The 14,090-nt window shown below is 34.4% G+C and overlaps 1 protein-coding gene across 4 annotated transcripts; it reads right to left on the bottom strand.

Moving 5' to 3' along the window:
- Positions 1-426: 426 nt before the first annotated feature.
- On the bottom strand, positions 427-12,692 carry LOC136348510 (protein no-on-transient A-like). 4 transcript variants are annotated; one of them, XM_066299408.1, is made up of 7 exons: positions 12,393-12,692; positions 11,878-12,057; positions 9,656-10,916; positions 9,574-9,593; positions 1,439-1,491; positions 1,255-1,387; positions 427-1,197 (listed from the first exon to the last, which is right to left on the bottom strand). In XM_066299408.1, exons 1-6 carry the CDS (start codon positions 12,543-12,545, stop codon positions 1,366-1,368), a joined length of 1,689 nt encoding a protein of 562 aa, XP_066155505.1. In that variant the 5' UTR covers positions 12,546-12,692; the 3' UTR covers positions 427-1,197; positions 1,255-1,365. The 4 variants fall into 4 exon arrangements, with proteins under 4 accessions (XP_066155505.1, XP_066155504.1, XP_066155503.1 ...); XM_066299407.1 differs by having other exon boundaries at positions 1,260-1,387; XM_066299406.1 differs by lacking the exons at positions 427-1,197; positions 1,255-1,387; positions 1,439-1,491 and adding an exon at positions 5,097-5,788 and having other exon boundaries at positions 12,393-12,690.
- Between the last annotated feature and the right edge of the window lie 1,398 nt (positions 12,693-14,090).

Raw genomic sequence — 14,090 nt, 5'->3', positions numbered from 1 at the left:
GCTATAAAACTCCTTTCGTTTATAATAAATTTGCCTTCATGTACTAAAAATACCTAGGATTTAAGTAAGATAGAGTGTGGCATACTCGACTTGTCTATAGCAAGACATCGAAGGAAAGAACTGTATTATAAAATATTTTGAACTTTTATTAAGGTCAAATTGACTAATTTAGGATGAAATACTATGCAAATCATATTAACCAAAGATATTCAGCAAAAAAAGAGCTAGACCGATTACATACTTATTCATAATCAAATGCTACATGGGCGGTTTTCATTAAAATACTGAAGACCTCCATGTTAATTTTCTTCCACATTTCCATTTTCGTTTAGTTGAGTAATAATTATCGCTCTTAGTCAAAAACAGTTTTAAATTAGTGAAAGGCAAACGCGCGGAGCTTTTTGTGCTGGAATTAAACACTGTGTAAAATGTTTAAAAATTTATGGTATTATACTTAAAACTTACTTTTAATGATCCTTTGTTACCTATACTGAAACTTAGTTTAGAGTTAAATCAAAATTACTTAGTTAACTTATACTATTAACAATGACCTCAAAATTATTAACACTTCAAATTGATATGGATAACTCCAGAGAATTTCCATCGTTGGAGCTAGATGTATTACTATTTTACACAAAAAAACCTGCAGAACATCTAGACAATCTCTATTAATCCTAGTCAGTGAAAGCCTGTTTATGCATAGCATATGCGGAATTTTCATTCAAATCTGTACCTAAAACGTAAACGCACTTGCTTATTTCCAGGAAGAGACCCTCTACTCGTCAGCTTTAAAATACTTAATTATAAGACTCACGTAAGGGCACGTCCTAAAATCACTGCTTTCCAAAATTACCTATTAATTTTTGACTTAACGTACTTTTCTACCATTCAATTTTTTTTTACTATATGAACCAGAACTAGGCAACTCCAATTCAGATATCTATACACGTTCGGTTATATTCTAAATTCAAACATAACTGAATTTCCCCAGATATGTCAATTTTTTTATTGTCCTGATGTTGACGAACTTGAAATTGAAGTACCTATATAAATGGGCGTGAATACTTAGTACATACTAAGTTCTGCACCGTTCAAGTTAAAATAAAACCAAAATTAGTACTACAATATTTATTCTTGTTAACTCCTCGAGACGTTTCAAAGGCTGATGGTGTCTTCCATTATCACAGCCACAATGACCTACATCACAAAAGAGACCTTAAAACTACTTCCAGTCACATATTAATTGCTATTTACGTTACCACTGAGCCATCTACCGATGGGTTTTGTTTTTCCTGCTGCAATTTCTCACACCCGATTTTTTCCCTTGTTTTCAATATGCTTAGAAAACTCCACAGGTTTACTCACTCAAGTAGCAACCAAACTACACCTATAACAAACCACCTGAAATCTGGATAAAAATGCATACTTCAAGCCTTACCGAAGCAGGTAATACTTAAGATTCAGCAGTAAGTGCGTCACCTTTGTCCAACCCTGTGAAGCCAAAGGGTAAGTTAGTCCAATGAATTTTGTCAAACACTGAAACTCTGTTCCCACTAAGTCTATTTCCTATGAAATCAAATAGGAAACAAAGCCCAGGTGAAATAAAAATAGATGTAGCCGCACAGAGTTATGAATAACAATATTTTTTTTTAAATAAATTGTTATTTTATCAATGTATTGAATCTTATTTATGCTGAATTCGATCGATGATTATAGGTATGTTCAATGTTTTTAGTAATCATCCAATCTTAATAATGCTAGTTACATAGGGCACAAACAACATTAAATATTTACAAATAGTAATTCTAGATGATAAATGAAAATAAATTCTGGATGTCATTTAAGCCCTTTTGTTTTAGTTATTTTGGAACAATAAGGAATTGTTGGTAGGTATCCCATGAAACTCAATTCTTTAGTTTTACCATAAGTACTATAGTAACTACTTATATCACATTTTTAATGATGTTCGCGACTATCAAAAAACGGCGAATTTTAAGATTTTCGTTCAGAACTATACGTTATCTTAGTCTAGAAAATTCTCGACTATGATCAGTTGCTTATAGTTGGTGATATATGAATAATTGGAAAAATAAATAATTTCCATTGAAGCCAATAATTTAAATTAGCTATTATTTTTTAATCACGTGGCACGATATATATTTTTTCAGTTTTACCCTTTGTATCTTAATCAATACAAATTTCGTCGATCGAACAAAACAGTGAATTAGTGTACTTCGCTATTTATAAACAACAAATATAATAACAGTATACCTGAGAATATTAGGTAGATACCTAGTACACGAAGTAGGTTTGTTCTTCAATCCTATACTGCAATCAGAATAGTTTCGGCAAAATCAAAGTCATGGTAATCCGTCGTATTATGACAAAATCAATGGAATTCAAGAAGATGTGTTAAGTATCTACTTGAGAGGATGGTTGTGTCCTGCTTATCATAATGTGTTTATGGCTGGAAGGGCTTCAATTTTTCAGCTGCAGGCAACATATTAATCGCAACTTTTGCTCAAAGCTTGTCTTAAGATGTTGGTTTCTAATTTTCATTTTTTTCCGTACTACACAATTTGAAATTCGTTAAGCGTTTACTCATTGCAATTCAGCCGCAAACAATCAGATCACATTCATTCAAAACGAAATAAAGCAAAGGATGTTTCAATAAAAGAATAAGGCAAGACTGGTTCATCAGCAAATGCACATTATCAAATTTAAACTCATCTGAAGTACAATGTGTAATCAAGTCCTACAACAACCCGTAAATTTAATGTTGTAGAACCGTACCAAAGAATATATAAAGCAAAAATACATATTTTAATATATTTTCGACTATGCCAATGACTAGATTTTTTGTATTTGGATGCTTTAGACTGGTAGATAATTTAGATACTTACCTATACAAACTTATCATCTGATAATGACTGTCGTAGAAAATATTTGCTTGATTTTTTAATGTAAGAATAGCTTAAATGTTAATTTCATTTTTTTACATGAAAATATATTTTTGTTCGGCAACTAGTCCTCCGTCCTCTGGAAGCGGCCAGGATCTGCTCTCAGTGATGTATTAAATTATTTTTATCTCACAAATTTCCTATTGTTATTCGTACTTGCAGTTTCTTTTGTTATTAGTAGCAACATAGCTTGATTGTTCTCCAGAAACAGCTTCGAAGCTTCAATCTATTGTAAATATAAAGCTTTCCCACATATTATATGGCTTTTGTCTTCTTTGGAAATTTGACACCTTACTCCTGTATTATACGATAAAAATTTTAATTACTTTACAACTTATTTAGAATTACACAATGAAATTCGCAAACCTTTGTTGACCGTCCAATAGGAAAGCATTGAGTCAATTGTTTATCGAGATAAGTTTATCGCACCCGTTAATATATAAAATAATGAACTTAACTAATAGATTTTTGGAAGTTAAAAGTTGTCCATCTTTACTTGCAATATTCCAAGGATATAATTTTTTCTAAAAAATTCGAATGCGAAAGAAAAGTTCCCAAAAAGCACCAGGTGTATTGGGTTAGAAAATGTCACCTCACCTTTATTTGGTGGCATGAAATTTATATCTTACATATACTTGTATGTAAACGTTTTTCAGTAAAATAAAATATCACGTTTTTAAATCTAGTTACAAAAACCCAATATAAATAATGGAAAAATATCTTATATTTCCATTTTCTAACAGCTCTAATCAACTAAAATTGAAAGAAACAATTTAAATTTGACATGAAGTAGAGAATCCTAATGACTCCGCGCATTCTAATATAAAATGCAATTTTCCAACTCATTAGTTACACAAACCCAACGTAAATCATTTAAATATATCTTATATTTTCGAATATTAACAACTTTACACAAGTAAAGCTGAAAACTTCAATTAATTTTAATATAAAGGAAATTTAGCTGATTTTTCATATCAAGCAAACTTCGAAATTTTTTGATATAAATGAAAAGTATACAAAAAATTTAATATATGACAAACTGGACTAATTTCCATTTCCATTTCATTTTACTGGAAAAATAGTCCAAAACCTGATTTTTTTTACAGTTGATATGGAAACCAAAGGTCCAGATTTTAATTGGCTACAGAATGTAGGCGCCACACTTTCCCCACGTTCTTATCTTCATGAATTTGCAAAATATCGATAGAAACAATCAGAAATGCCATCAGCAAAGATTCGAATATTAATAGGCATCTACTCCAATAGAAATACTTCAGGAAACGCTCAAAATTGTAGTTACCCATTGTTTCAACGCGTGGAGATATTTTTAGGCCAAAATTTAATTAATGAAAATTAAGGAATCCTAATTCATTTAGTTTTCTATTCAATTCCACGGAAACCATTAAAAATCCAAAAGTAAATAGTAAAAAATAGTGCTGTAGAAAAAGCTAATCACTCATCTGGTCAGTTTTAAGGAAATATTCAATCAATGTTGATGTTGCAACAAAGCAGCACCATACTCGAAATACTATTCTTCATTATATACTCTTAGCCTAGATACTGGCTCTTGACCCTCATTTTTGGAAGTCCATCTTAGGGGGTAAAATCAAGACATCATTATCCAAACAGAGCCCTATATATATATATATATATATATATATATATCTTCCGAAACGCTATGGTAACATCGCCAAAATTATAATAAAAGAAGAGTGAAGATTGCCGAAGATACATTGGTCCTAAACCGTCGACTATCTCAATATCAAACAGTTTTCACTCACCGTGAATGAGGAGATCGAAATTAGAACTCGATAAAATATATATATTCTGGGGGCCAAAAGGGAGAAAAAACATTAAAGACATAGTAAAACATTTTTCTTACGAATTTTGTTCAATGACAACACCAGAACCTGATATTCGTTCCGAACGAAATTTCGGCATTTACGCAAACCAGGAAGGTAACAGATGAAAAATCATCATGACACTAGGACTAACTGAACCTTGAACTAGATAAAAAATCAATTGTAATAAAGAAAAACAAGCTTGAAAATCCTCAGTGTTTACAATGCTCAATGCAAAGCAATTGTAGCTCAAACGGGTTGAAATAGGGTTCATACTAAATAACACTTAAACGTCCACATTCTAGGTCATATATTGATTACATTATAGCCACACAAAACTACTAAAAAAATTATCTGGACTTCTACATAATTATAAAACTGTTTTTCCAAGACAATGCATTAGAATCCGACTATTTGGGATAAATTAATTTCTTTTTCTGCTAGTAACTAGGAAACGCGTGGGGGATTGTTTTTCCGAAGAAAACTTGTTAATTCTAATGTTCAGTCCATGACTGAGTACCAATAGTTAATCAGGGCGCCCATAACCTTTTGCATGCATTTAAGGTTGCTATGGAATGTTGAGTCTTTTTTCTTTGAATAATCGCCCCAAATTCTCCTTTATGAGCAGGGAGTAGATTATCCGCATCATTTAACCAATTTTGAGTATCATTTAGTCAAAAAGAGGGAATGGCAAGCCGAAATCTCGAAAGATTAATCGCAAGACTCGACTACATAGAAGCAAGGAATCGGTTTATGATTGCTACATACTGATGGGGCGCCCTGCCTTAAAACCAAATTAAGGGGCAATGTTGAAATTGAAGGAATCCCTTAAAACCTACGACGTTTGCTCTGATAATCATCTTGATTGCCGGCGCGTCTGTTATCGCTGACCCAGTGGCCTCTTCCAGCGTTCGAGGCCCTACCCTGGCCTTCACGTCCTTCGTAACGGTTGTGACGCTCATAAGAGCTCATGAATTGTTTCGGTTCCTGTTGTGACATTATAATAAAGGTTGTTATAGTTCACTATATTCCATTCGACCCTCCGTCACACATTATGTTAAACATATTAAGTCAATCGTATCTCGAATTTCCCTTCGATTTTTAGGCATACATATCGTAGGGTATTATTGGTAATATTCATAGGAGGGAGAGAAATGAACATTGCTTAGAAAACTATAGCTTAAATTTAATTAATTGTGCAGGATCACGACTAGCACATGAGAAATGAAAAATTATTAATGAAACTCCATGAAAAAACTTAATGAGACTGTCGCTGTGGAATTCAACTAAAACGTTTCCAGAAAAACTAGTTCTAATATAAAGGGGTCCACATCTAAACATTTTGACCCGAACAAACGAGCTAAACAACTGAAATTCATATGGTGTATTCGTTTCATCGAGCCGGACAAAGCGCGCCCGACTTTTTTCCGAGCAATGACGGTAAAACTATCTTGCTCTATAAAGGTTTCAAGTGTTCGGCGAATTATTATTGTTGATGTCAAACATAAAATTTGACTCTTCGGCGCAAGCTTCATGTAGCACAATTGCGGCAAAAAACAAATCCGTATATTTGTTTTTTGTGTTCAATTTTTCCAGGGAAATAGATGAGAACCACGAAAAATATTTTCATTTACCTTACACTTTCTGTGAAACCCTAAAGGATGTTACTGATCTCGCTGGAGCGTTCAATAAGCGTGAAAATGCGATGACCACAAGTCGGATGTAGGCCTGAAAACACAGAGTTGTTCTGAAGAGCTTGCATTGAGCCCTACAGAGGTTGAATTAAGAAACATTATTTTCACTCAGCGACCGATTTTAAAAAGGCCGTCCGGCGGCAAACACCATCATTTATACACAGGTGGCGACAACAGTAACTGTTACTTCTTGAGACGGTATAAGCACGAAAATGTCTACACCTCTTACAAAGGCCAAAATGGTAGCTTGCGCAAACAGACCTCCACGCAGAGTTGATTGCAGTTATCAAAAACCCTGATCGGTACGTCAAATATCTCTGACAGTGTCAAAGAGGGATTGACACTTGCAAGGATGATTAACCAAACTCATTGTGTTAGATTTATAGTTAAATTTGTGGAGAAGCACGAAGATGGCTCAATAACCAACTGAACCTTAAGTAGTAGGGTAAAAAGAAGATGTAATAGAAATTTTCTAGAATCTGTTGCTACAGAAACCAACTGTACATCATGGCATGAAGCACTAAATTAAAGAAAACGTTCGACACAAATTATTTATAATATATTGTTTGCATGTTTCAGCGTTTTGGAATAACACTACAAGAGACCGTGACAGTGATCTCCGGATAATTGCCTTGACATAAGAGGACTAACTCGAAGATACAAAAATCCTTTTTTCAGACACTGGGGGAGATGTTAGAAGACATGCAATATGGGGACGAAACTTCTTTGGAAGATCGTAATAAATGTAACGGAGAATATAAAAAAAATACAGTACAGATCAAGAGATCCAAAAAAGAGAGAACATCAGAACCATTAACGCAGAATAGGCAGCTTGTTCAGTCGTGAATTCGTTACAAAAATATATCGAAGTTTGGTACCACTGGACGCATCTATAATGAAACTTATATTTGAAGCATGGAGCGATGTTTGTAGTAAACTGCGAGGTGTATTCTATGTTGTGTAACTTGAGTATTATGACAAGTGCAAAAATTGGCTAAGGAACTAGGGAGAGTTATGGGGACCCCAGGTGTGGGAAGGTTGCATGGTTTGCAAAGCCGGCATATCACAATTGGCTTATCCAACACAAGTAACAGTTATGTAACAGGTGGAAACTCTGAGCATCAGCTTTCACTCCACTCTATTTAAAGGGTAATGTATCATTCAGCAGAAATCATTATACTTATACGTACTGAATTTGTTGGTACATATTTACTTTGCTAAACCTGAACAATACCTTTAAAAAATTATGTTGAAATTCCAAATAAAAAATAGAGGGAAATGGGAACTGACTGAACACAGCAAACGCATTGAAGGTACCGAATTGTTGTTTAAGTTGTTCATTTTATTTATCCCTGAGCGCTCGGCTCATTGTCTTCGTTCGGGCCAAATTAATCAAATGTGGACCAACCCAGATCAATAAACCGAAGGTGTGACAAATATGACCTAAAAACCTAAAGCTAAATTCAGGATGCCGATGAATGAGCACCACAATGTCAAGACCTGGTTGCCCACAGCAATATGAATATTTACAGCAAAGCATATCCGAATTGTCTCTTAAAAAAGATGCATCTACGTTGTTGATCTTGTTAATAGTGGTTATAAGTAGTTATATCGAAGAATTTTCAAAACCTTTGCAATATATTTAGTTCTCATTTTTGTAATTGTATATCACGTATAGTTTTTAAGATACACACAATAAGTAATAGTTTTGTTCAATTGGTAAATAATTCCTCATATATGAAGGCGTAAAACTACCAGACATGTAGACCTAGGACACATATCGAATTGATAAGAAAACCAAGGAAACGAAATAACAAAACCAAGGGATTCAGAAGTTTTAGTAGTTTCAAGGAGACTTGTCTGTCTAACCAAGCAAGCACAGCCGATCCTCGTTGTATGAAAAGGATTCCCAAGTTTTTCAACATAATTCATATTTCAAGGAACTTAAGTCTTAAAATAGCAACAAAACACCGCTCAATTCATTAAAAATAATTATGGCTGCAAACTGCGCCATTTGCAGTAAATTCTGACCAATGCTCAATCTTTAAGTTGAGGACAATTTTTATTAAGTTTGTCCTTATAAATTGTTTAAATGTTAAGGAAGAAATGTTCCAGATTCATCCAGAACATCTTCCCCATAATTCTAACTCGACCTTAAACTATCAAATTTGGACCACTTATAGAAGAACTATGGTGGTCTCGAAAATGTCGTTTATTCATTTACAATAGAGCATTAAAATATAATTCATATATTTAAACTTGTATCACAAACATTAGTTCATATATTCAATATGCATTTCCAGTTTTGAACGCAAGTTAATATATACACTAGTTAGCTCAAACCAGCTACTGTTAGTTGTAATTCATGGGAATAATATATATTGCTGTTGAGACCAACCGTTTGGACTAAACCGAGGGCTAAACCCACATGACGGAATCTAAGATGAATAATTGATCAGATCATTGTAAATCAGATTGTCAATCAAATAGCTTTTTAAAACACTAGATCAACAACAAGCAGAAAGGCAACTTTAAAGAGACAATCGGTATGTAAACACAAAAGGAGCCTTACCAATAAAAAGCAGTATGGGTTTTAAAATTTCAACAAGTTTCAATGCAAAAACGACATAAATGTAATAAGAAATTATTCAAATATTGTGTGTCTGCAGTGGAGCTCCCCAAACAATAAGGTTTGCCGCAATAGATAATAAAATATCCCACCCCAAACATGTCATTTTGTAACTATCCTATTTTCACCTAATTTGTTGAAAGTGATAACATCATAAAGTAAAGTCTGATTTTTCAGAATAATGAAAATAGCACAGTATATGTATTCTCAAATATTGATGGTCGTATTTTCACGTATTCAATACAGTTTTGCACGAAAATGTGCTGAAAGTTTCAAAACTAACAGCTAAATACCGATAAGGCATTTAATAGTGGAATTGCAATTTCGTCTAATATGAAGCTTATTAAGCTCAGCTTTTTCAACATTTGGTCCAAATATTTTCTACTTTCAGTGACTTTTCTATTATATTTATTTATCCATGGATTCGCTTTTATGAAGGAAACACTTACCATATCAACTCCTCCGCCCACTGAAATTAAGAAGCACGGCATTATAACTATATCCTTAAAACATCGATAATAATAAACTTACTATTATCATTCACTCCTCCATAGCTAGGTTGATCAAATGCTTGTTCCTGCTGGTCAAGAAGACTGTCCAAGTTGTGAGCCTGCAAAAACAAGTTGTTCTCTTGCTGCCTGCGTCTCATATCTTCCTGGGAAGCCATCATTCTAGCTTCAAGCTCCTCTTGCTGCCTTCGCATCACATCTTCTTGTCGGACACGTTCTTCTTCGGCCATGCGTTCCTTCATTTCCCATTCCCGCTTCTGACGTTCCTTATCCAACTCACGCGCTCTCAATTGATTCCTCAGCAACTCAGTTTCATGCTCATATTTAGCATACTCCATCTGAGCAATCAGCTTTTCTTTCTCAAGCTGCAGCTCTTTCTTTAAAGCCTCTTCTTTTTGCTGATGAAGTTCAAAAAGAGCCTTCCATCTTTGACCATATTCAAATTCAAAACTGTTGAGATGGGCGAGTCTAGGAGGATGCTCACGCTCTTTTAAAAACTCCGGATGTTTCCTGTTTATGTTCTTGTCAGAGTACCCATCAATGTCATCAACAACTTCAAATGCTTCAACTATTACAGGTTGAAGAGATGTAGACAAGAAATAGCATCCTTCACTACATTTCTTAATAGCTGTAGTGGCCGAAAACTTTCTCGCAAAATGAATATAACCTTCACCTGTAGGCTTTCCCCTTTCATCAACACCTACGTGAGCTTTTTCAATCTCTCCAAATGGACTGAAGGCGAAATATAGAAGCTCATTTGTAACATATGGAGTTAAATTCTTCACTTTGATAGTGGCGCTGTTGGGAGCAAATCTGATTTTTAAAGTTCTACCCTTCAACATTGTTCCATCCAATTCTCTCTTTGCTTTTTCAGCATTTGCATGATAATCTAACTTAATGAACCCAAAGTTCTTCTCCTTGTTAAGAAAAATTTCAGCAGTTTCTCCGTAAGGTTTGAAAAGCTCCGCCAGATCCTCATCATTAACTTCATTAGAAATGTTTCCCAGGTACAAGCGGTTTCTACCATTAAATTTTTTTTCATGCACATCAATTGGAGGCAAGTCAAAAGTGGGTCCTTGGAATGACGATATTCTATCTGCTACCTTGTCAATAGGACCTCTACGAAAACCACCACCTTCTCCATCACCTAAATCATCTTGATTTCCCCCACGACCACCTTCACCACCTCCACGTCCCCCTCGGAATCCACCTCTGCCACGTCCTCTTCCTCTAAACTCTTGATGATTAGAATTTAGATCATTTCTGTCACCACCAGGACCCCTCTGGAATGTTATAAACTGCCATTTGTAGCTTTAAAGCCAAATGATGAAATATTTGAAAGTTAATTTCTAATCTGCTAAACTTCGTATAAGGTTAAGGATATCTCATTCTATAAAAAGTATCACCCTGTAGATTCAACTAATAAAGTAATTTGTATAACAGAATCAACCCAAATTAATATTCTTATCTCAAAATTTGAATTAAATCTATCAAAACTGGTCAGAGCTATAGGCAGCACAAATTAGAAAAAACTTTTAGACTGTTTTTAGAAAATATTGCTAAATAATAATATTTTTACAGAAAAAATATGTGGATGAAATTTCACCTCACCACAGGTAAAGTTCTATGTACGGTAGAAATCCTTTATTATAGGATCACACTTATAACATCAAATTTATGAAGGCCCATCAAATGTATTAGAAATGCAATAGACCTGATACAAGTGATCATCTATAATAACGAAGTGTACCTGTCTTTCAAGTCTTTGTATTAAGCTGGTTGTGTTGTGCATACTGAGATACAGTAGACAATTAACTCTTAATTGTATGATTTTTCATCACCATTTATATTTTTAATATTAGTTAAATATTTACGAAGTATAAATAAAGCGTTTGATTTGAGCATAGTTTAAAAAATAGGTAAATAACTTTTAGTTAACAGATTGCAGGAGTTGGTGGAAATATTTATTATAAAGCTTATTTCTAAATAAGAAAATTGGTTTCTTTCTAGAAAAATCAGAACTTTTCTAAAGATTCTGAACCTCTCTTAGAATGTTCTTATTTTTTTGCCTCACAAGGAGTGCAAGTAGCGTTTTGCAGCGCAAGCTATATAAACTAAAGATGTAACCTAACCACATTTTCAGACGTATTACATACCATATTTATTCACAAGCTTTCGCTGATACTTCGTGTATTTCATATATTTTATTTAACATTGATAATTTTTTAGTTCAATGGTACTTACATTTCTAAATCCACCTCTTTGATGTCCGGGGCCGTTGCTAAAACGTGATCCTCCACCCCGTCCTCGCCTCATGCCACCAAAATTAGGGCCGCCATCGTTCCCAATTTGATCCACGTTTTCTTGTTTCAAACCCGCAGGGGGCTCAATTTCTAAAGGTTGTTCGGACATTTCGCCTGAAAACTGATGTTATTTTTCTTAGTTAACGCAAATTATGCACTAAAATTGAGGGAAAATATATGGAAAACCAACATTACTTCCACCCAGAAAATTATATTAGAACGGAAGACTGCGAGGTTGTCGTGTTTTGACGTTTACCTTCTCAAATTTTGAACTAAACGAATGGCGACAATGTTACGTTGCTGAGAATAGGCCAATGAACCGATATATCATATTCCATGATGGCGGCCATGTTGACCATCAAACTTAATGAAAACACCCGTGATTAACATTTTTATTGTTAAAGTTCCCCAAATGACAACATACAAGTAAATTTAAATTATTTATGGAATACTCACATTTTGATTTCCACCGCCACGGCCTCCACTAAAGCGGCTCCCACCGCGTCCACGCCTTTGCGGACCCCCAAAATTACTGTTACCGCTTGGCTCCCTATTCTCCTCAGATCCTTCTTGTTTCACCACGTTCTTTATTTCAGGCTGCTCTGCCATCTTCACACAGTTATTGAGATTTCTCGATAATCGTTGCGTTACTAGATACAAACGTAAATTCAAAAAACTTAGCAATCAAACACGAAAATGCAACACACCGGCGAAACAACGGAAGTCGGGAGAACTTGTCATACTATTTCTTCGTTTCCACCAGTGTTGCCAGTATTTTCAAAATCCATATGATCAAAAAAATCGCCTAATATGACAGCGTTCAACAAAGTCACTCGGGAGTGAATTTCGATTGCGCACGTGTTGAATCTCAGTTTATAAGGGTGTATGGTATTCAAAAATAGTTATTAACACATCAAGAGATGAAAGAGCATCTTTTACTTTTGTAAATAATTTGAGACCACACTCGAAGAAGTAGGCATAAACATTCGAAGAAGTAAAAGGCACTTTTTTCAAGTGGTGTACATCTATTTAATTTTTGGGGAGAAAAAAACTTGTTTTTGCTACTCAAATAAGGAAGAAAGTTCTACTTAGGGTGACCGTTGTAGAAAAACTTAATTTATACCTAAAAATTTTAAGAACTCCCTTTGAGCTAGCACATGTGCCCATGAAACTCAGGAGATTTGAGGTATTGGCCACCTAAAGTAGGTGAAATTACAAAATTTCAGTAAGACCAACCACCACCAATTATTTTCTGATCAAAAATTTAACACTATCTTTTTCATTGTGTTTTATTTTTTTAAATCATAACTAATACACAGAAATTGAGATTTCCTGACTTAGAGCCAATTATCTATTCTGTAATTCTCGCAAAACTTTCATATGTGCTTATGAAATGCGGTGCTAGATTTGGATGGTCGTCCATAATTTATAACGTATTAGATAGCAGAATCGTTCGAAGCCAACCTATCGCAGAAAATGCTCCTAATATTCAATTTTTCGCCACGAAAATCAGTAAATTTAATAGTCAATCCCCATTTTTGTATCGCCCAATTTGCGATGAATCGCTGATATTGGCAACCCTGGTGTCAGCTTGGATCTTGGATGGCGCAAGGTGCAAACTGCGCAAACACAAAATTCTAACGGCTAGATCAGACGATTCCTTGTTTAGTAATCACTCTTTGATAACCTTGGGGAAAAGAGGGGATAAATGGCATTAGCAGTACTAGGTTCAGCCCGGACATACGAGTGTATTGTTGCCAAATCTTGTACATATGTGAAAATTGCTCGAATATACGGAGTTTTGTTTTAAATCCTATATTTAAGTTGGCGTGACTTGAAAATTTTATGTATGTATGCTAATAGTTCAAGTAATGTCAACATCGATGTTATCTGTCTTTTTTGCAAACCAGGGGCTCCAATGTAAACCATTTCTTATGAGCAGCATATTATGAAGTATGTGTGGGCCCAGCTGCCGTATTTGAAAGTTTTTGAATGCGTTTATTTGGGCAACAATTTTGAATTTTTACCTATATTGGCGGCTTTGTGAATATTACAAAATTTTATTTGTGGACTTTAGAATATAGCTAATACAGAGACTTCATAATAATTCCATATATTATACTAAAACACCAACATCACTAGTTTCTTATTAAC

This window comes from Euwallacea fornicatus, chromosome 33 (assembly GCF_040115645.1).
Source record: "Euwallacea fornicatus isolate EFF26 chromosome 33, ASM4011564v1, whole genome shotgun sequence".
In the NCBI taxonomy this organism is placed as follows: Eukaryota; Metazoa; Arthropoda; class Insecta; order Coleoptera; family Curculionidae; genus Euwallacea; species Euwallacea fornicatus.
Note: the sequence above shows the minus strand (reverse complement) of the source record. Positions and strands in the feature narration are given on the sequence as shown.

Excerpts from the sequence above, each read along its gene's own strand:
- LOC136348510 (XM_066299406.1), bottom strand. The coding sequence starts at position 12,545 with ATGGCAGAGCAGCCTGAAATAAAGAACGTGGTGAAACAAGAAGGATCT. Across the intron at positions 10,917-11,877 it reads AAAGAGGTGGATTTAGAAAT|AGGGGTCCTGGTGGTGACAG; the intron begins GTAAGTACCATT and ends ATAACATTCCAG. Across the intron at positions 5,789-9,573 it reads TGGGCGGAGGAGTTGATATG|GAACCGAAACAATTCATGAG; the intron begins GTAAGTGTTTCC and ends ATGTCACAACAG.